This window comes from Pleurodeles waltl, chromosome 12 (genome assembly GCF_031143425.1).
Source record: "Pleurodeles waltl isolate 20211129_DDA chromosome 12, aPleWal1.hap1.20221129, whole genome shotgun sequence".
NCBI lineage: Eukaryota > Metazoa > Chordata > Amphibia > Caudata > Salamandridae > Pleurodeles > Pleurodeles waltl.
The window spans coordinates 287,109,761-287,133,414 of NC_090451.1; the positions used below are offsets into that span (position 1 = coordinate 287,109,761).

General features: G+C 50.6%; 1 protein-coding gene across 4 annotated transcripts in view; it reads left to right on the top strand.

Annotated features, from left to right (window-relative positions):
* LOC138267357 (dipeptidase 2-like) overlaps positions 1–23,654 on the top strand; it is a 527,669-nt gene that overhangs the window by 443,824 nt on the left and 60,191 nt on the right. For 3 of the 4 annotated variants that reach the window (XM_069216257.1, XM_069216255.1, XM_069216258.1), the window contains one exon: positions 18,238–18,414. The exons of the other annotated variant lie outside the window; for it this stretch is intronic. In XM_069216257.1, the coding sequence (XP_069072358.1) occupies positions 18,238–18,414 (177 nt within the window). The remainder of the gene's footprint in view (positions 1–18,237; positions 18,415–23,654) is intronic. 4 annotated transcript variants of the gene reach the window in all.

Sequence of the window (23,654 nt, forward strand, 5' to 3'; positions counted from 1 at the left end):
ACCTGGCGGGAGTAGGAGGAGGACTGGACTTCTATAAGTCAACTCGCTACTACTACCACCCCATACCTGCATGCCAACCATACCCCCCACCCTCACTCCCATCACTCCACTCCATCCCACAAATCCCACCATCACATCTCAATCATCCCAATGCCAAGCCCTGCATGCTCTACCAATGCATGGACACCACTCACACCCCTGCATGGACACTCATCACTAAAGCATGCACACTATATAGAACTAACTATCCCACCATACACCAACGTACACAAGTGAAAGCTGCCAGGGCAAATACAACCATAGAGGGGAAGCCACAGATGCACGATATGTCAGACACAGAAACCATAATACATCAGTTACATCCCCACAGGTACCCCAGCCAATGTCATTGGAGAGGAGGTCCAGCACTATCCAGTCCCCTAACTGAAGAGGCCCAGCAACTCTGGTCTTCAGGATCTGGATGACCTACCTGGCCCATCAGGGACCTCTGGACAGCCAGTTACCCAGGCCCAGTCACACATCACCACAGAGCCTCCCCCATCAGAAAACATCACCACAGCATGCACCAAGCGTACCCACACCAGAACAGGTAGCTGCAGGATGGACAGTACCAGGGGATCAGGGAGGACTTGCAGGCCATCAACAACACCCTGATCTCTATAGCAAGGGTGCTGGCAGACATGGCCAATATTATGATGGAGGCAGTCTCACAATAGCGGGCCCCTGCCACTAGACAGACATCCGAACAGCCTTCCACTTCCGCTGCCGCTAGTGGACAGGAGGCCTCATCACAGGACTCACAGGCCACCAGCACCCCTTCCCCTGCAGAAGGAGAACCACCCCGCAAACATTCCCTGCCATCCAGACAGAAGCCAGAGACACTTGCCAAGACCCCGCCAGGAAATGAGACTCTCCTGGTTGTCACCCTTGTGTCCCACCCTGTCACCCTGTCCACCTTGAACTGCTGTTGCTCCCCTTCCTTCCCTTGGACAATGCACTGGTACTACAAACAGAATGGAACAATACCCTGGACTTTCCTCCATCATCAGGCCATCCCATTGCACTTGCCCCTCAATATTGTAGCACTTCAATAAACACCCTTGGGGAAAAAAAGAAGTTTGGAGTATGTCATGTATATCAAATATGAAAATGTATTCATTGAAACAGGTACAAACATTGCAAATCAACTGTACAGAAAATGAGCATAGATTAATGACCTGTAGCTGGCTGCAGTGATCACACCAGGAGTATATGTGAGGTCACCAACATCTGCAATATGAATTGCCAGAGGGAAACGTAGGTGAGCATAGAAGTCGGAAATATCAGCATGCCAGTGCCACAGATATTCAAACTAATGCATTGAAATGTGAAGTAACACTGTCCTACCTGTGTGTCGTTGGAAGTATTGTCCTCATCCTCATCCTCTACCTCCTCATCCTCACTGTCCACAGGGTCTAGTGCTAGCACAAGGGCATCTCCAGCCTCCTCCCTTTGCATAAATGGTACATGTCTGAAGGCCAGGTTATGCAACATGCAGCATGCCACCACTATCTAGCAGACCTTCTTGGGTGAGTTGCACAGGGATCCACCTGTCAGATGGAGGGACCTGAACCTGGCCTTCAGAAGGCCAAAGGTCCTTTCAATTATCCTCTGGTTTGCCCATGTGCCTCATTAAAACTTTCTTCTGCCCTTGTCCTGGCATTCCTCACAGGGGTCAGCAGCCATGATAGGTTGGGGTAACCAGAGTCACCTGAAATATTGAGGGACAACATTTAGTCACCCACTATCCCATATGGCCCACACCATAACCATACACCAACATATACTGGGTGGGCACCAGGGTTAACCTATTAGCCACACCTTGTGCCTCTGTATTTGGCCCATTACATTTGGGATGCTGCTATTCCTCAGGACAAAGGCATCATGCACCAACCCAGGATACTTAGCATTGACATGGGAGATGTACTGGTCCATAAGGCACACCATCTGTACATTCATAGATTGGAAACTCTTCAGATTCCTGAACAGCTGTTCATTCTGGCGGGGGGACAACTGCAAAATGTCCCAATTATGTTGGGGATAGGTCCCATTGTATATAACTCAGCCTTCACTGTGGCAAAATCTTCAACCTGGGGGAAAACAATGTAGCTGCACATGTGTTTAATCAGGGCAGACAACACTCGTTAGCACTATTGAGAACATTGGCTGTAACATTCCTGCTGCCAAGCCCACTGTCACTTGGAAATAACTAGTTGCCAGGAAATGGAGCACAGATAGCACTTGCACCAGAGGGGAGATCCCAGTAGGGTGACGGATAGCAGATATCAGGTCAGGCTCCAATTGGGCACATGGCTCTGTGATTGTGGCGCTGTCCAGTCTATAGGTGATGATAATGTGCCTGTCCTCCAGTGTTGCCAAGTCCACCAGGGGTCTGTACATGGGGGTATGTCTCCATCTCCTATTCATCCGCAGCAATAGGAATCTAAGGGACACGAGTGAGGAGCCAGTCACAAACTGAACAATGGAGCTACAACAGAACTTTGCATCCTGTAAACTTGTAATGGGTCATTGTGATTTCTCCAGTATGTCCAAATACCTCCTGCGACGCAGCATTATTCCAGGGTCTGCCCCCCTCTCCCTGAAATGACATCTGCCTGTCCTGTGTGGAGGGACAGGTGAAAGTGAGGCAATTCCGCTGACGTTGTGCACCATTGCGGGAGGCGGTCGGGAACCGCTGTGCAACTCCTCATTGGTCATAATTGGGCTCTCTGGGGTACAGTGGCCAATGGTGATCTACGCCAGCAGTGTCGGTATGCACTGCCACAGACGTGACCGCCATTTTCTATCTGATTCCTCACTTGCTACCTGACCTTCCACAGGAGAGGACCTACACTGCATGTGCTGCTGTGACCTATGTCTAGAACCTACCATGGCCTGTGTAACCGTGGAAAGAGCCCCTGCTGTATGGGCCTCCAGACCAACAGGTGAGTACACTGTGGGCACGGTGCATGTGGCATGAATGCATGGAGTTGTGTGTGTGAAGGCCTTGTGTTAGCGGGTGACTGGATGTCCTCTGGGTGGCGTACAGGTTGTGTGCTGGGCCATGTGTGTGTAAATGGTGATGGAAATAGGTATGGTTGGCCATATGTTCAACAGGCAGAACTGTTTGTCTAAATCCATTTTCCTGTGTGTTTTGCCTTTGCAGGTCAGCGTCCATCAAAAGAGGGGTATATGGCGTGTCATCACCAAGGAGGTATGGACCCTGGGGTTCTATGGCAGGCGGAGCACCCACTGTTGCAAATGGTGGGAGGACCTGAGATGCTGGGCATGGAAGAAGGGGGAGGCCCATCTGGGGATGGCCTCCCAACGAGGAAGGGGTGCCCATCGAACCCTGAACCCCTTGATGGCCCGCATACTGGCGGTGGCCTATCCTGAGCTGGATGGACACTTGAGGGCATCACAGCAGCCACAAGGCGGTGACGACAGTGTCCCTCATTACAACTTACGCATGGTAGGGTTGTATCCAGTTGGGGGATGTGTGCCAGTGGGTTCCCCTAGGCCAGGCCTGACATTGCAGAGTAGTTCTGACACGGATACCTCCTCCTATGGAAGCTCCCTGGTGGTGGCGGACACTTCTGTGACCACCCCAGCTACAGGTACAGCCACCACCCCCGTACCAGCACTGCACTCCCAGAAGCCCCTCATCGAGTTGCTGGTGCCCGCTCACCCAGGAGGGTGGGCATCTCCTACGCCCCAGGCACCTCAGGACCTGCCCAGTGAGCCCTGCTGCCCTGATTGAGGAGGCTATTGTCCTCCCGAGATCCATCTCTGAAGGGCAGTCAATCATTGTGAATGCCATCCAGAGGCTGGCAGCCCAGATGCAACAATCTAATGCATTTCTGGAGGGCATTCACACTGGATTGACAGCCCAACAGAGATCGATCTAGGCTCTAGCTTCCTCTCTGATGGCAGCCATTGTCCCTATTTCTTCCGTCCCCCCTCCAGCTTCCACTTCCTAGTCCCATTCTCCTCAACCCCAACCCATCTCAGACACACAGGCAGACTAGCATGCACACAAGACAACACCCAAGAGTGGCACAGGTAAACACAACCACCACACTTCACCCAACAGGCACTCACACAAACACCATCCAGTTGCAGACACAGCAACGTCCACTATTTCCACTGTGTCCCCCTCCTCCTCCACCACCTCCCACCCAGTTCCGTCCACACTCACACTTGCATGCACTATATCATCATCCACTACCAGCATTATCAAACCAAGCAGAACAAACACCCACCTCACTGGCAGACACCTCCACAACAGCCATGCACATGTCCCCTGTGTCCTCTCCCACTGTGTCTGCCCCCTTCCTCCTAAAATACACAAACGCAAGCACTCAGACACCCAACAGCCATCCAACTCATAACAGCATACAACCCATGCACCTGCACCTGCACCCAAAAGCAGCAGACAGACACCTCCAACAACCACTCCCTCATCCTCCACTCACATTCCTTCTCCCTCTTCCTGCCCAAATGTCCCTAAAAACGGTTTCTATCCACCATTGACCTCTTCCCTACCCCTACCCTCATCCTGCACGTATGGGCAGGTTAGGAAGAACCCAGCCAAGCACCTCAGCCACACAGTCCACAGTTCCAGTCGTCACTATACCCACTCGTGGTGGAATGGGTTCCAGGCCACATGTCCTGAATGGGAAAGAGCCTGCACCAGGCAGCCTGAAGGGGAAGGAGCCTGCACCAGCAGGCAGGAAGACCAAGGAACTTGCCCCAGCAGGCAAGAAGGAAAAGGAGCCTGCCCCAGCAGTCAAGAAGACCAAGGAGCCTGCCCCAGCAGGCAAGAAGGGAAAGGAGCCTGCCCCAGAAGCCAGGAAGACCAAGGAGCCTGCCCCAGCAGCCAGGAAGACCAAGGAGCCTGCACCAGCAGGTAGGAAGACCCAGGGGCCTGGGCCAGGAAGTGTGATGGAGCCCCCACCACCAACCATGGTTGTGCAGCTGTCCGCGGTTGCAGAAATTGGGCAGGAGCCTCCCCTCACCTGCAGCACCACCACTGTGCAGCTGTCCGAGGTTGCAGAGGATGGGCAGGAGCCTCCCCCTACCAACAGCACCACCACTGTGCAGCCGTCACCACCGGTGGACAGTATGTAATCCTGCCTCCATGGGCTGCTGTGCGGCCTGCCCCCTCCAAAGCCAGTGGTTATGACACCCAGCTGAGACACTGTGGCCCATCACTCCCCAGGATCAAGCACAGGGCATGTTGCCCCCTCCAGAACCAGTGGATATGACACCCAGCTGAGAGACTATGGCCCATCACTCCCCAGGATCAAGCACAGGGGAGGTTGCCCCCTCCAGAACCAGTGGTCTTGTTTAATCTCCTCTCTGAGGTGCCCCCTGTCACCCTGAGATGCCTGCCTATTTACCAACTGATGCCCGTGCAGTGTTCTCTCCATGTTGGAGCAGGTGACGTGTGGCCTTGGGCTTTGGCCTGTGGCCATGTGGCCTACGCAAATTGTGGACTGGGCTGTGTCCCTTTTTCTGTACATATATATCTATTATCTTGCCTAACTTATTTTTCATACTGTGTTGATCTCATTACATCTACTTTTGCAAAATCGTTTTGTCCTTGTCTTATTCAGCCGAGTGATGGGGTAAAATTGTTTTTATAATGCATCTTGTTGTGAGTATGGGGTGTGTGTGTCACTCTCTTCTTCCTCCCCCCCTTCCTTGAGTGCTAGGCGGCTGTACTCACCGTCATCATCTTCGCCGGCGTTGGTGTTCGTGGTGGAGCAGATCGTAGAAGATCATCGGGAAGACATGCAGTTCTAGTTCCATGGCGGCGTGGTTCTTCCCTGTGTCTCCAATGGTGAGTCCTTTCCCTTCTGTGCAGTGTTTACGCCAGGCTTTTTGAGTCGTTGGTACCGCCCCGGAAAAGGTGGTTGTTTCCTGTGTCTTAATATGGTGGGTGGAAAATTGACTTCGGCCTGGCTGTAGGTGGCTACCGCGGTGGTGGCTGTTGTTTCTGCCCTGGTGGTCGGTGTGGTACATTGGCTGTCTATCGGAGATCTTTCTGCCATGGTCATAATTTGGCTGTAGCTATCGCTGACCTGTTGGCGGTATAACCACCACTTTATCACTGACCACCAGGGTCTTAATGAGGGCCATAATTACCTGTCACTCATGATAACACATCTTTCACTCTTCCCTTTTTGAACTATAAGGGGGTCGATGCTATTAATCCTTAGAACAAGGAATATTGGAATCTTTAGTGATGGTCAGACACCCTCAGAAGAATTCAACAGTCATTCCCTAATAACTATTCGTTAGCATAACTATAACTGAAAAATAATGTCAAATAACTCAAAGGTGTTGCCAGGAGCAATTTCACGCAAAATAAAGATAACTATAAACAAGGAGGAAACAAGACTAAACGGCCTACTTCGTAAGTGATGCTCAAATACTTTCATGCATAAACAGGAAAAATCTTCTGAAGACCCCCACAGTATTCATCAGGAAGTCCTAGTTCAAGCAGTTCAATATGGGCTCAAGCACGACTGTCTGAGTTTCAGGAAAACAAGCCCAAATCACACAAACAATTTCCCAGAAAGCACGCTCCACTTAGCTGACTGGTGGGGATCACAGAAGATTGCTGTCAATTTGAGTGCCGCTGCCAGGAACCGCTGAAAGACAGTGCCCACGCCCAAACAAAGAGAGCCGGAGGAAGAAGTGGGCTCCACACATCCTGAAGGATCGACGTGCTAAAACAGGAAAAAGCCAAGCACCCTCATGTGCGTGGCTTGGCTTTTTATAGCCACTCAGCGTAAGTGTTTAAGCACGAGGCAAAACACTCCCTTAAGCCCCAGGGCCATAGCGGTTGCCTAGTAACCAGGGAAACAACCAGTGTGAGAACATGCACAGAGCATGCTCATTGCACGATTGGTACTTCCTAGAACAAAACTTAGCAACCACTAGGCTTTCAGAAAATAACAAGCATTGGCAATAACAAGGCAAATACCAATGAACACTGGTGACATTAAGGCACATAGGGGGTCATTACAACCCTGGCGGACAGAGTTAAAGCGGCGGTAAGACCGCAAACAGGCCGGCGAAAAAAAAAAGGGAATTATGACCGTGGCGGAAACCGCCAACAAAGACAGCCACTTCAACACTCCGACCGCCACGGCGGTACAGACAAACATCGCAGCGGTCACCGCCAACAGACAGGCGGGAGACAATGTACCGCCCATTTATGACAACCTACCAATCTGCCACCTTTTCCGGGGCGGATTCACCGTGGATAAAAACACAGCAGAAACAGCCATTTCAATGGGAAAACGCTCACCTCTACACACTCCACGAGGAAGGAGGGCACCATGGAGCCGGAACTCCAAATACTCCCTGCGATAGACTTCCTGCTCCTGTACGATCATCATCAACGCCGGCGCCGAAGACAACGGTGAGTACTGCACCTACGACATAGGGGAGGGGGGAGGCAAATGTCAGGGACGCACACACGCAACACCCCCACCCCCACCCCGACCCTCAACCACTACAACACACACACCAATACATATCCAAACATAACAGTAACAACCCCCAAACCTCCCGGAAGAATGCAAAGACAAAAGGAAATGAGTGCAACCATTGTAATGTATCAAAATACAGTAACCAAATATATACAGATATATATACACATTAAACAGAATATACATCACGATTAGTTGTGCAGGTATGCACCATTCAAAGTCCGTGGACCACTGGGCCCAAAATGCATGGGTGTGGCCCACACACAATACCTGAGCAAAACGGAGAGAACACTGCAGGGGCCTCAGATAGAAATACAACAGGCACCTCAGGGGGAAGGGAAGGGGGGGAACCTCAGCCGGATGACAGCACCACGCCAGATCCACGAGGGGGCTCCATGCCCATTGATGTATCCTGGGGAGTGCAAAGCCACAGTCTCTCAAGTCTCTCCAGTGGGTGGCTTGCCCACTGTACCATCCTGGGGAGTGCAAAGCCACAGTCTCTCAAGTCTCTACAGTGGGTGGGTTGCCCACTGTACCATCCTGGGGAGTGCAAAGCCACAGTCTCACAAGTCTCTACAGTGGGTGGGTTGCCCACTGTACCATCCTGGGAGTACAAAGCCACAGTCTCTCAAGTCTCTCCAGTGGGTGGCTTGCCCACTGTACCATCCTGGGGAGTGCAAAGCCACAGTCTCTCAAGTCTCTCCAGTGGGTGGGTTGCCCACTGTACCATCCTGGGGAGTGCAAAGCCACAGTCTCACAAGTCTCTACAGTGGGTGGGTTGCCCACTGTACCACCCTGGGAAGTGCAAAGCCACAGTCTCTCAAGTCCCTCCAGTGGGTGGGTTGCCCACTGTACCATCCTGGGGAGTGCAAAGCCACAGTCTCACAAGTCTCTCCAGTGGGTGGGTTGCCCACTGTACCATCCTGGGGAGTGCAAAGCCACAGTCTCTCAAGTCTCTACAGTTAGTGGGTTGCCCACTCTACCATGTACCATCCTAGGGAGTGCAAAGCCACAGTCTCACAAGTCTCTACAGTGGGTGGGTTGCCCACTGTACCATCCTGGGGAGTGAAAAGCCACAGTCTCTCAAGTGGATGACAGTCTCCACTGGTTCTGGAGGGGGACTGGTGCCCAGAGTGCTTCAGCCTCTTAAGGACTGAGGTAGTGGATGCTGTTCTCCACTGGTTCTGGAGGGGGACTGGTGCCCAGAGTGCTTCATCCTGTTAAGGACTGAGGTAGTGGATGCTGTTCTCCACTGGTTCTGGAGGGGGACTGGTGCCGAGAGTGCATCACTCTCCCCGTGACGGTCCCAGTTCCGTCACTGCCCCTGCCGCACATGGACTAGCGGTGCTTGAGTTGGCGGTGCTTGCCCTGTTCAGCGGTGCTTGACTTTGCAGTTTCTGACCTGTTCAGCGGTGCTTGCGATGGTGGTCTTTGCCCTGTTCAGCGGTGCTTGCCCTGTTCAGCGGTACTTGCCATGGCGGTCTTTGCCCTGTTCAGTGGTGCTTGCCCTGTTCAGCGGTGCTTGACTTTGCCGTTTCTGACCTGTTCAGCGTTGCTTGCCCTGGCGGTCTTTGCCCTGTTCAGCGGTGCTTGCCCTGTTCAGCAGTGCTTGCCATGGCGGTCTTTGCCCTGTTCAGCGGTGCTTGCCCTGTTCAGCGGTGCTTGACTTTGCTGTCTCTGACCTGTGCAGCGGTGTTTGCCATGGCGGTCCCTCATTGCCCAGTGGGACTGTGGCTGCCGGGGCCCTCCTGGGCACTGACTCTGACGGTGGTCTCCTGGCCAGTGACGATGGAACTGCCCTCCTGGGCACTGACTCTGGCGGTGGTCTCCTGACCAGTGACGATGGGACTGCCCTCCTGGGCACTGACTCTGGCGGTGGCCTCCTGGCCACTGACGATGGGACTGCCCTCCTGGGCACTGACTCTGGTGGTGGTCTCCTGGCCAGTGATGAAGGGACTGCCCTCCTGGGCACTGACTCTGGCGGTGGTCTCCTGACCAGTGATGATGGGACTGCCCTCCTGGGCACTGACTCTGGCGGTGGCCTCCTGACCAGTGACAATGGGACTGCCCTCCTGGGCACTGACTCTGGCGGTGGCCTCCTGGCCACTGACGATGGGACTGGCCTCCTGGGCACTGACTCTGGCGGTGGTCTCCTCACCAGTGACTATGGGACTGCCCTCCTGAGCACTGACTCTGGCGGTGGTCTCCTGGCCAGTGACGCGCGGGCTGGCGGTGGCCTCCTGGGCAGCGGGGATGATGGCGGCCTTCTCCGCTCTGCTGCTCTTCCCAGACTTTGGTGCTTTCTTCTGCCCCCTCCCCACCTTGGGAGGAGTCACAGCTGAGTGGACACTCCCCCCGGGACCCTTGTGAGCGGCTTTGCCGGCTGGAGTCTTCCCCCTATCCCGTCGGGCACTGTCCAACTTCTGGTGCTTCACAGGGGGGGGGGACTGGCTGTGCTTTGGCTCCGTGTCACACTGGCTGCCCTGGTGCCCGGTGCACTCCACATACTTCTAACAGGCACCACTGGTACCGGAGATTTTTTGGCTGAGGTGCTAGTATGGGACCTATGAATTGGAGGGGGGGTGGTGGGAAAGAGTTCAAGGTTGCTCAGGAAAAGTTTCTTAGGAACACTGGTACGGGTAGCTGGAGGGGGTCTGGGAGTGGAGGAAGAGGAAGTGGTTGTAGGAGGTGTAGCTTTTGAGGTGCAGGTGCATGTGCTGGAGGCTGTCGTGAGGTGGATGGATGTTGGGTGTGTGTGTGCCCGCACTTGTGTACTTTGGGAGGGGGCGTCACAGACACACTGGGAGAGGACACAGGAGACGTGTAAATGGTAGTGGGGGTGGTGAGTGCAGGTGAGCGGGGTGTGCTGGTGGGTGTGCTGGTGCGGGTCCAAGTGCCTGTAGTGGTAGGGCATGCAGGTGAGAGTTTAGACGACACTGGGAGGGAGGGAGGAGGGAGACGACGAGGAGGGGGACACAGTAGAGGCAGTGGATGTTGCTGTGTCTGTATGTGTGTGATGATTGTGTGAGTGCCTGTGGGATGTGTGGTGCCTATGTTTGCCTGAGCTTCCCTTGTGTGTTGACGTGTGTGCAGGCTGGTCTGATGGTGTGCTTGAGATAGGCAGAGGTACAGGGGATTGGGTCTGGGTGGAGGAAGTTGGAGGGGGGAGGCTAGAGAAAGGGACAATGGCTGCCATCAGTGCTGAGGCCAGAGCTTGCAGGGTTCGATGATGGGCAGCCTGACCAGAATGAGTGCCCTCCAGGAATGCATTAGTGTGTTGCAACTCCCTTTCTACACCCTGGATGGCATTCACAATGGTAGACTGCCCAACAGTGAGTGACCTGAGGAGGTCAATGGCCTCCTCACTGAGGGCAGCAGAGGTGACAGGGGCAGGGGCTGAGGTGCCTGGGGCGAAGGTGATGCCCACCCTCCTAGGTGAGCGGGCACGGGGCGAAGGCTGAGGGGCTGCTGGGAGGGCGGTGCTGGTAGGTGGGTGGTGGCTGTACCTGTAGAAGTGGGGGGCACAGATTTTGCCGCCACCACAAGGGAGCGCCCATCGGAGGACGAGTCCGTGTCGCTGGTTGCTGATCCGGTGACCGCCGTGAAGCTCCCCTCGCCCTCCGTCCCACTGGTATATTCAGAGTCCGTGGTGTGGCCCTCCATGGACATGTGGGATGCAGCTCCCTCGTGCTCCGGTGCCACTGTACCTTCGCCTGATGATGCTGATGCACAAAAGAACAGGGAGAGCACAAAAAGGGGGGGGGGGGAGACGACAGAAGAAAGACAGGTTGAGTGCATGGCTTACCGCTAACGTTGGCGGACAATACAGACACAGCAGCCCCCTGCACTAGGCCGCGCTGTTGGGCTCTACAGATGCAGTTCCTGGGATATGGCCTACATGACTATAGTGGACATCAGCACACATAGATGACACAGGGGCATGTATACCTGTACTTGGCACTCTACAGAGGTGGGGTGGAGTGCCACATGGCCTGCATTACGGAGGGGCCTAGCCTACGGAACTCGCCCTGGCCTAGGGAAACCCACAGCCCTCCTCCCCCACCCAGACACCTTCACTGCACGCAAAGTCCGCAGAATGATGTTGTACTCACCCCCTTGTGTCTGCTGTGATGCCCCCAAGCGCCCATCCAACTCCGGGTAGGCCACCGACAGGATCCGGAACATCAGGGGGGTCATGGTGCGACAGGCACCCCTCCCACGTTGGGAGGCCATCCCCAGCTGAACCTCCGCCGTCTTCTTGCTCCACCGGCGAATGTCCTCCCATCTTTTACGGCAGTGGGTGCTCCGTCTCTGGTGGACCCCCAGGGTACGTCCGTCCTTGGCAATGGCACGCCAAATATCCTTCTGGTGGGCGCTGACCTACATGACATGTACAGGGGAAGAAGAGAAGTCATTACCAACTGCACCGTCGAAGTGAGTGGCCCACATCCCTGCCCTTGCCATGTGGCACATGCATTCACTGTCCTTCATGCTCGCAGAACTCTGCCCCCTTCCTTCGTACAACCAGCCCTCTCCACCCAGGCATAGCCCATACAACTTGCACCCTATGTACTCACCTGTTGGTCTGGAGGACCGTAGAGTAGCGTGTACTGGGGGAGGACCCCGTCCACGAACTTCTCCAACTCCTGTGCAGTGAAGGCAGGGGCCCTTTCCCCAGACGCAGCAGCCATTGTCTCTTCCAGACCGAGGTCACAGCAGCACTTGCAGTATAGGTCCTGTCGAAGATCAGGTATCGAGTGATTCAACAGATAGAAAATGGCGGTCACGTTCGCGGCGGTGACGTCCGCGGCGGTGCGTATCATCACCGCCGGCGCACTTCGTCATTGGCTCCTTGGACCCATAGGGTCCAATGTTAACCAATGCAGCATTGCGCAGCGGTCTTCGACCACCTACCGCGACGGTGTACAACGCCAGCGCAGTTACCTCACATCCCATTGTCCCACTTTAGAGGTCAGGCAGCCGCCATTTCAGGGGCCCACCTGGCTTCATTTTCAACTGCGTCACACATACCTAGGCATGGACTCAACACGCTTACAGACAACTTTTTGGATTATGTTTTGTGTTCTGTGTAGCTGTGGGTACATACCTCTGAGTTGCTTGACTCTGTGGTCGCTGTTGTCCTTCCTAGGCACCGTCAGCTGGGACATGTGAGGAGATGGCAGAATCCTCCGGTGTACCGACCGCTGGTGGACCTGTTGACAATGGAGGAGCGACATTTAATCATCACCTACAGGTTTGACCGTGCCACAATCCAGGAACTGTGTACCCAGTTGGAGCCTGACCTGATGTCAGCAATCCGCCATCCCACAGGAATCCCCCCTCAAGTGCAGGTGCTATCAGTGTTCCATTTCCTTGCAAGTGGGTCTTTTCAAACAACAGTGGTCATGGCATCAGGGATGTCCCATCTTATGTTTTCCAACGTGTTGTCCAGAGTGTTGTCTGCCCTGCTGAAACACATGTGGAGCTACATCGTTTTCCCTCAGGTGGAGGATTTGGCTACTGTTAAAGGTGACTTCTATGCCCTTGGACATATCCCTAACATCATAGGTGCCATTGATGGGACCCATGTAGCTCTGGTCCCCCCCCAACAGGAGTGAACAGGTGTACAGGAACCGGAAGAGTTATCATTCAATGAATGTACAGATGGTATGTTTGGCAGACCAGTACATCTCCCAGGTAAATGCTATGCTCCCTGGCTCTGTGCATGACGCCTACATCCTGCGGAATAGCAGCATCCCTTATGTGATGGGTCAACTCCAGAGGCACCGGGTGTGGCTATTAGGGGACTCTGGTTACCCCAACCTGTCATGGCTACTGACCCCAGTGAGGAATCCCAGGACCAGGGCAGAGGAACACTACAATGAGGCCCATGGGCGGACTAGGAGGGTGATCGAATGCACCTTCGGCCTCCTGAAGGCCAGGTTCAAGTGCCTCCATATGACAGGTGGTTCCCTATTCTACTCACCAAGGAAGGTGTGCCAGATCATCATCGCCTGCTGTATGCTTCACAATCTTGCTTTGCGACGCCAGGTGCCTTTTCTGCAGGAGGATGGTCCAGATGACGGTGTTGTGGCAGCTGTGGAGCCTGTGGACAGTGATGAGGAGGAAGCAGAGGAAGAAGTCAATGACAACAGGGACTTAGTCATCCAACAATATTTCCAGTGACACACAGGTGAGAACACTTTCTTGACTACTACAAGTACTTTCACACTTCTACCTCTATCCTGTCTGTCAATTTCAAGCAGAATTTGGTAACTGAGTTGTACATTTCCATTATGGTTTCACAGGTGTGGTTACCAACGTGTCTGTAATCTACTTGCATCCTTCATGGACTTGTGATGTGTGACATAGGTATGTTGACATTACATTTGATAACGGATTTTGTCACTGTCCTAGCTAATACACATTTTCTAAATCACAGACTGACTTCAGATTGTTTTGTGCTTTAAGGGTGTTTATTGAAGTGCTAAATATTGGAGAGGGTGGTAAAATGGTGAGGGGTGATGGTGGAGGAATGTCCATGGCAGAGTCCAGTCTATTAGTCTCACAGGTGCACTGCCCATATGGGCATAGGAAGTGGAGCTGGGGCAGTTGCAATATGGACAGGGTTACAAAGTGGGACAGTGGGATGACAATCAGGGTGGTCTCATTTCTTGGTGGGGGTCTTGCCATCGTGCTCTGTCCTGTTCCTGGATCTCAGGGACCGCTTGCGGGGTGGTTCTCCGTCTGCAGGGGGTGGGGTGCTGGTGTGGTGGTCCTGTGGCGGGGCATCCTGTCCACTAGCGCCGGCGGAGGTGGTGGGCAGTTCATCGTCCATGCTAGTGTCAGTGGCCCCTTGGAGTGCCACGGTGTCCCTCATGGTGTTCTGTCTGTCCTTCAGCACCCCTACGATGGTGCCCAGGGCAGAGCTGATGGTTCTGGGTTCCTCACTGAACCCCAAATACTGTTCCTCCTGCAGGCGCTGGGTCTCCTGAAACTTGGCCAGTACCGTAGCCATCGTCTTCTGGGAGTGGTGGTATGCTCCCATGAGGGAGGAGAGGGCCTCATGGAGAGTGGGTTCCCTTGGCCTGTCCGCCCCATGTTGCACAGCAGCCCTCCCAGTTCCCCTGTGTTCCTGTGCCTCCGTCCCCTGGACCGTGTGCCCACTACTACTGCCCCAGTTCCTTGTTGTTGGGGTGGTGGGTTATCCTGGGTTCCCTGTAGTGGTGGACACACAGCTGATTGACGTGTCCTGGGGACGGAGGTATGGGCCAGCTGGGTGGGTGCTGTGCTGGTGTTTCCAGAGGGTGGAAGGTCTGTGTTGGGCTGTGCCTGTGCGAGGGGAACTGACTGTCCTGAGGCCCACGATGGTCCAGGCTGGTCATCTAGATCCAGTTGGCCAGAGCTGCTGTCAGCACTGTGGGCCTCTTCTGTTGGTGGGGTGGAGATGTCTGGACCCTCCTGTCTGGTGACAGTAGGTAGTGGTCCTACAGGGGTGTAAAAGCATGATTATTGCATCTGTGTGTGTCATGGTGTGCAATGGGTGGGTGAGCGTGTACCCCAGTGCTAGCATTCCTGTGTGGGGGCTTGTGTGAAGATGGTTGGGGGGTGTTATGGGTATGTGCAGTGGGCATGCTTTAGTGAGGGGTGTCCATGCTTTGTTGTGTCATGTAGGGCTTGGTGTTGGGATGGGTGGTTTGTGTTATTAGTACATTAGTGAGGAGTTGGAGTGATAGGGGAGGGGGTGAGGGTGGGGGTGTGTGATAGCATGCAGGTAGGGTGGGGGATATGATAGTTAAGATTTGACTTACCAGTGTCCATTCCTCCAACGACTCCTCCGAGGCCCTCAGGATGCATGATGGTCAAGACCTGCTCCTCCCATGTTGTTAGTTGTGGGGGAGGAGGTGGGGGTCTGCCACCAGTCCGCTGTACCGCGATGTTGTGCCTGGAGACCACGGAACGCACCTTCCCCGTAGGTCGTTCCACCTCTTCCTGATGTCCTCCCGATTTCTTGGGTGCTGTCCCACTGCGTTGACCCTGTCGACTATTCTTTGCCATAGCTCCATCTTCCTAGCTATGGAGGTGTGCTGCACCTGTGCTCCAAATAGCTGTGGCTCTACCCATACGATTTCCTCCAACATGACCCTGAGCTCCTCCTCAGAGAACCTGGGGTGTCTTTGCCGTGCCATGGGGTGGTGTAGGTGATGTGTGGGGTGGTGTATGTGGTGATGACTGTGGTGATGTGTAGTGGTGTGTGGTGTTTTGTGCATGGATGTTGTGTGGGTGATGGTGTTGTGTACCTCTGTGTGGTGGGGTTGTCTATGCTGTGCTCTCTCTCTGGCCTTCATCAATAATTTTTGGTCGTGGGGGTTTGTGGGTGATGTGGGTGTGTGTTTTATATTGTGTTGGGTGTGTGGGAGTGGTGTTTGTATGTGTATCAGGTGTGTGTAATTTGATTTGTCCAATGTGGCGGTGTTTTGGAGATGTGTGTGTATTTTGAGCGCAGCGGTGTGTACTGCCAATGGAATACCGCGGTTGAAGGAACGCCGCGTGGATTCGTGGGTCGTGATAGCATGGGCGTGTTTCTGTTGGCGTGACGGTGGAGGATTTGTTTTCACCAGTTTATCACTGACCTTTGGTGTGGCGGACTTGTGTGGGTGTCTGAATTGCAGCGTATTCCGAGATTTGGTTCATAATAGCTGTTGCGGATTTCCGCAGCCGCAGCGGTGTATTGGCGGTCTTCTGCACGGCGGTAAGCGGCTTTTACCGTTAATGTTGTAATGACCCCCATAATGACAAATAAATAACAAGCCTTGATGCCACTAGAGCATACATTCATAATACAGACTATGGCAATAATATTATTGGGAGTCTTGTGGCGCTATGCGCAAGTGATTAACCTTATAACCCTGAGGACATTGACAAATTACACAACACAGGGACCAAGTCTACTGAAGATGTCTGACAATTGAGGTGTGGTGGACTGGAGTGGGATTGGGGTAAAGTGGGGTAGATTGGATTGGGGTGGATTAGATTAGGGTGGGTGGATTGGAGTGTGTTAGAATGCAATGGGCTGGATTAGATTGGGGTGGATTGGACTGGAGTGGGGTGGGGTGGAGCGGAGTGATATGGATGGATTGGGATGGAATTAATTGTGTGGATTAGATTGAATATGAGTGGACTGGAGTGGACTGGACTGGATTGGAGTGGGTGGGGTGGATTGAAGTGAGGTGGAGTGAATTGGATTGGTGTGGGTTGGATGAAGGTGGGTTGGAGTTGGGTGGATAAGGGTGGACTGTATTAGATTGTGGAGGCTTGGATTAGAGTGGAGTGGATTAAGGTGGATTGGATTGGTGTGGGATAGATCAGAGTGTGGTGGGCTGAATTGGATTGGAATGGGGTGGGTTTGATAGAAGTGGGGTGGGGTGGATTGGGGAGAAGAGTGGATTAGATTGGTATGGGGTGTATTGGATTGGTTTGCGGTGGACCTGAGTGGGGTGTATTTTGGTGGAATGGATTGGGGTGGGGTGGATTAGATTGGGGTGAAGTGGATTGGATTGGGTTTAGCTGGATTGGGCTGGATTGGATGGGGTGGATTGGATAGGTATGGGGATGATTGGATTTGGTATGGGGATGATTGGATTTAGTGTGGGGTGGATTGGATTTTGTAGGGGTGAACTGGATTGGGGTGGGGTGGGATGAATTGGATTGCAAGGGATAGATTGAATTAGGGTGCATTAGTGTGGGTTGACATGGATTGGAGTGGGGTGGATTGGAATGGAGTAGGGTGAATTAGGGCGGGGTGAGGTGGGAAGGATTGGACTGGATTGGGGTGCATTGGATTGGGATAGGTTGGGATGATTGGAGTGTGGTGGATTAAAGGGGATTGGATTGGGTGAGTGGGTTCGAGTGAGGTGGATTTTGCAGTGTATTGGATTGGTGTGGGGTGGATTGCATTGGAATGTGGTGGATTGACTCAAGTGGGATACAGTGGAGTGGGTGAGTTAGTATGGGGTCGAGTGGATTGGGGTGGATTGGTTTGGAGTGGGGTGGAATGGTGTGTACTGCACAATTATGTGTTAAATCATCATTTCAGAATTTACACATAAAACATAAACAATATCACATTGCAATATTTAGAAGATAATCCTCATCTTTTGAGAACAGTGACAGAAGCAAAAGCAAAGCAAAACATGAGTGCAAAGTGAGTAAAGAAGACTTGGGAAAATGAAAGAAAGTTAACTGTAGAAAATATAACTTTACAATTTTGTTTGTCTTGGTGGGAACATTTTTGGCAGTCTCACACCTTCTGTTTAAGTTGAATCAATCAGTGCTTGGTCCTGCTGAAAAGAAAGGAATGTAAATGATGCTATGCCAGCAGTGCCCAATTTCGAGGCTGTGAAGAAGAGTGCTACCCAAGCCAACAAATGGTAAACAATGGGTGGGCTCCAAGCCCTTACTATTAACAACAGTGTCTTGCAAGTGTAGCAAAGACTCTACTTAAATACTATCAGAATAACTCACAAACCATATTCTGAAAATTACACCACAATTATCTGTATTTAGTTATACCTGTTTCTGAATAATGCCTTATGTGCCTAAGACAACACCAGTCCTGAAATGTGCATAGATATACTTTTCGGTAATATAGAAACGTAACAACTTAACTAAAGGATTTTGTTCTGTCTTCTAGAAAGTTGTGAAAGAGATGAACCGTTTGGGAATGATGATAGATTTGTCTCACACGTCGGTCAACACAGCAAGAGCAGTTCTCAATATTTCGGAGGCACCAGTGATATTCAGCCACTCTTCTGCATTTGCTGTGTGTAAGCACCCAAGAAATGTACCGGATGATATTCTGCGCAGTATAGTGAGTAACCCCAATGGCATCATTAGACTGACCCAGATTAGCACACGTATAAGCACCTTGTATCTTCCCTAACATTTGATGTATTGAAATTATTAGAGGGGCCAGCAGTAGAAGATTCCGATAAAGCTGCATATGTATTTCTCCAGAACGGGCAGTTAAAAGATGAAAGCATAAAACGACACAATTTTGATGTTAAAGAAATGACACAAAACAAGTAAAAGAACAAGTAATTGCTGGTGTAGTGTGGGTGGCTATGTCATCGATTGGTGAGAGCCTTTCACATCTTTCTATGAAACAGTTTAGTTGCTGACCCCACAGGATATACAATAGACATCACAGAAAGGCAAAGAAGAAATTGGAAAGCAGAAACTTAGTATTAAGTGAACTATGATGGAGCTATAGATCAATAATATTAGCATAGTCGGTGGAATATAGAGACAATATCAGTCTTTGCCTTTCTGTGATGTCCAGCCTAAAATAATTTAAACTGTTGCAGTTACAGCTCTCAAAAATAGGAACAATTTTTAAAATTACCACTAGTCTGGAATTTCTGAGTTACAGCATGACAACAACGCTTATAGCGATATTGCTGATGCCGATGTACAATGGAACAAGAGAGGTAACATAAATACAATAGGGTTAGAGGTAAAAGACAGCATAGCATTTTAACAGTTTGCATATAAATGTAAGAGCTAGTTCTAAAGTAACCATATTATGGAAATGTAATGGTTAAAGGAGTAGCAGCTCTTGAAAGAGTGTGATTGTTTCAGTAGGTAGACCATGTTCACTGCAAAAATATCCAATGGATTTTGTATTTCCCAGTGCCCCCATTCCTTCTTCCTCAACAGTTCATACTTATGTCTGCTAGTCAGTCATTTAAACCAGGGTCGGGGTTCAGGCTGGGTGTACCTTTTCTATAAATCTTTCATCATGTATTCCTTTCCTCCCAATTCGTTTTGCTAAACCCTTGCTTACTGCTCACTCTCACATAAAACTAATTTATTATCATAGTTTATCCCCCTAAAACAAGCATAGTTCACAGAATCGTAAACATCCATCAGTAAAACAATAAAACACTGTTTTATTACTAAAACACACAGCATATAGGTTAACATTTTAGAACGTGACAGAGCTAGTATACATCATCTCATATATCCCTTGTAAGGAACCAGTTAAAATGTGTTGACAAAGTGCAGTCCTTCATCTTAAGATCTTACTGTGCAAGAACGTAACTACAAGCCCAGGACAAAACATTTGACTGTGAGAAAACAATATTTTTCGAGGTATCTGTGCTCATCACCTCTAAGATGTGTCTCATGCTCAGTGCACAACAGAAGGGAATAATCCTTGTTTTCCTTGGTGCACTATGTGCTGGACAAAAAGATAAGAAATTATGGGGGTCATTCCTACCCTGGCGGTCCGAGACCGCCAGGGTAGGGGACGGAGGAAGCACCGCCAACAGGCTGGCGGTGCTTCTGGGGCTATTCTGACCGCGGCGGTAAAGCCGCGGTCAGAAAAGGGAAGCCGGCGGTTTCCCGCCGGTTTCCCGCTGCCCCTGTGAATCCTCCACGGCGGCGCTGCAAGCAGTGCCGCCATGGGGATTCCGACCCCCTTCCCGCCAGCCTGGTTCTGGCGGTTTTCACCGCCAGAACCAGGCTGGCGGGAACGGGTGTCATGGGGCCCCCACACAGGGCCCCACATTGATTTTCAGTGTCTGCTTGGCAGACACTGAAAATCGCGACGGGTGCAACTGCACCCGTCGCACACCAGCAACTCCGCCGGCTCCATTCGGAGCCGGCTTCCTCGTTGCTGGTGCTTTCCCGCTGGGCGGGCGGGCGGCCTTTTGGCGGTCGCCCGCCAGCCCAGCGGGAAAGTCAGAATGACCGCCGCGGTCTTTTGACCGCGGTACGGTCTTCTAGCGGTTCCCGCTTGGCGGGCGGCGCCCGCCAAAGTAGGAATGAGGGCCTATGTTCAGTTTCCTTTAGTGTAGCACAAACTGGGCAAGTATCATTTGCCACAGTATGTTTAGCCTATTTAGCAGAAAAAGAGTTAACTGGCAGGATACCAGCCAAAGATTTTTAGGTACAAGTTTTTTTGCACTATATGCTGCAATTCTATTCATGTAAGATCCATATTCTGGAATATATGTATGGGATAAAAATGTATCGATTAAACCTTCCTTTCTCTGTTCAATCCAGGTTTTCTCACTGACAAACTGCCAGTATCAATCTGCAACCAATGATTCTGAGTTTTCCTTAATAGTTCCAGGACTTTTCAATAGTTCAGAATTTTCCCATATTTCCCCAAGGTTTAGCCTCAATAACAGAGATTTAATGTAACTAAATCAAGGAGAAGTGCAATATATATCCAAACCAATCAGATCCCTTTCTATGCAACTCTAGTTCATACACATACCAGATTCCAGTCCAATTTAACAGTGGTCTGAGATTGACCACATCAGGGTCGGATTGGTAAGGTGGGCAATGGCAAATGGCCAGTATCTGAGATGCAGCTGTGGGCCGCTTTTTAGGCCAGAGTGGTAACCAAATTATGATCGATCTCTGCTGTTCAGATGCCAACAGAGGCTCAGTGGGGACCTAAGTGGCCTTCCTGGAGGCCTGTATCAGGATGCACTTTGGCTTCAGTTACTTTCTTTTCACCAACAAACAGGGCAGGAGTCATCAATACGAGCACTCCTGGGCCGGCCATTGATATAAAAAGATAACTTGGCTCAGCTAATGTATGTAGATTGAGAAGAGACAGGGCTGAATGCAAGTGACCTCAATGATATTCAGCTATGGTTCACTTATGTGAACTAATCCATGCGCAAGGAGTGCTGGCGAAGTTTGCCTTTTTTTTTTTAATCTCACTGGACTTAAGAAAACAAAGGTTAAGTATCAATAACTATTTCGTAGATCTTAGCAGCTTGACTGAAATAATTCAATTTTTTTAGACATGCCTCTTTTGGAGAACCCACCCCTCCTTATTTTGATACTACTTAAAACATAGAAGCAGTGTTATGTGAAAAGGAATAATCCGCAGTTGTGGGCCACTTTTTTCTTTATGGTGCCGGCCCTTTTTTTCATCCCAACCCGACCCTGGCCACACGGTCCACAGTGGGTTAAATCAAGACATTACGGAATCAGTAGGGCACTGTTGGGAAATATAACCAGTGATCTTATAAAAGAGTTTTCACATACTCTCAAATGCACCATGTCCAAGTAGACCCACATTTTCAACCACGTAGAGAGCCCCTCCCAATGCCTTTGCCATACAGACATCTAGAGCTGGAGAAAGTAGCCTACATGAGATGGTGGCGTACTTTACGACTATTAACATATATCTATGCTGTAGTACCAAGTTACTTTTGTCTATTTGTGGAGCACAAGACAGGGGATCTGCAAGTTGGATGCCTAAGTAGTTGAAACTCGTTAATCTATCTGTGGAGTGTCCCTCTACTAGTATTGTACACTTATGAGAGCAGTGGGTGTTCAGAACCAGAATTTGGCTTTCCCTGCATTAATCTCAAGCTCTGGGCAGGCGCAGGAATGTGAAAATTGATTTACCATTGTTTGCAGGCCCATAGGGGTTCGTGACATCAGCAGGTTGTCGTCAAAAATCATAAGCGCACGGGTGGTGGGCTGCTCTGATTTAGGTATTTCATTTTGCACTAATTCAGACAGTCTACAACCCATTAATAAAAATGGTAAATAAAGTAGGGGCCGAAACACATCCCTGTCTTACAGCCTTGGCTGTATGAACCCTTCTATCAAGCTCCCCATGGTACCGCACTATACTAGAGGATATGCTCCCATATTTCAGTTTCATCAAAATTGACAATAAGGAGTCTGTGAAGTCATAATTCCATAATTCTTATGGACATCCCAGAGTAAATTCCTAGGAACTAGATCAAAAACAGTTTTTTTTTTAATCAATGAAAGCTATGCAGAGGTGATCCTACTTAAGTAGAATATACTTCAGCATAGTGTCTGGAAGCAAAAGATCTGGTCAATAGTGCTTACTTTTGACTGGAATCCTGCCTGTAGATCAGTAAAGATGTGATTTTCATCCAACCAATCATTCAATTTAGATGACACTTGGTTGCAGATTTTTTTCTGCAAATTAGCAATCATGTTTATAGGCCTGTAGTTTGCAGGGCTGTCTTTGCTCCATTTTTGGGGGAATGGAAACAGTTTCCACTCCCTTTGAGGATTAAGGAATCCCTTCACATGCAATTATAACATTCAAGAAAATATTAATATAGAGGACTCAAAGGGTGTATTCAGATGAGTACGGGTCACCAGGGATCCTATCAGGTTCCAGAGCCTTCTCCAGCTTCTAGGAGAATAAGACTTCCTCTGTGTCTCTTAATGGAAAAGACCAGTGATCAAGGGTATAGTAGCTTCTGCATGAGGAGGTGGAATCTCTACTGACCTACTTTCTAGGGAGCTCAACACATTAGGATGAGCAAACAGAAAATGTTCAAAATTAACTTGCCAAGCCTTTAAGGAGACATGTCTCCAGTTGGCTGTTTGCATACACATAGCTGTTAACTATAATGCATCAGAAATACCTTGTATATCTCATTTGCAGTGCTTCTTTCATTTCCATCCACTGAACGACCTCACATTCGCTTTTGCTGCTCCCGAGGGTGCCATTGTAAATCTTTCTCCTGTCCATTATTTCCAACTTATTCTTTTTAGCTTTTATTGCTTTAACTAATTTTGTCTTTGCTCTCCTACATTCCCTGTATACCATGGGCTACCATGGGTGTTTGGTTAGGCAATTCTTTTTTTAGCTTGTGAAGAGGCTCTTTAGTTGGTTGAACGTCCCTAAGTGAATTAGCAAGGGATGAACAAACAAATTATCCTCCCAAGCAGTCATACCAAACATCATGTATGGTCATAGCTGGAGAGCTAGAGGTACGTAGTCAATATTGTTGGTATAATAGCCCATTATGAATGTGTGTTTAACTTTACAAGTGTGAGAAACCATTACAAGCCCATAGTGGTTCTCTAATTTGGAGAGGTATGCACCCTGCCCAAGTAGGGATCACAATCCTAGTCAGGGTAAGTCAGTTACATTCCATAAATTAACCTGTGCTCACCCTCTGGTAGTTTGCCACACAGAAGGCAGGCTTATGTTAGGAGGCAATGTGTATAGTATTTGTGCAGTACAACAGTGAAACCTCCTGTGAGAAAGTAGCCTCTTTCTAGCCTTGTTACCCCCACTTTTGGCCT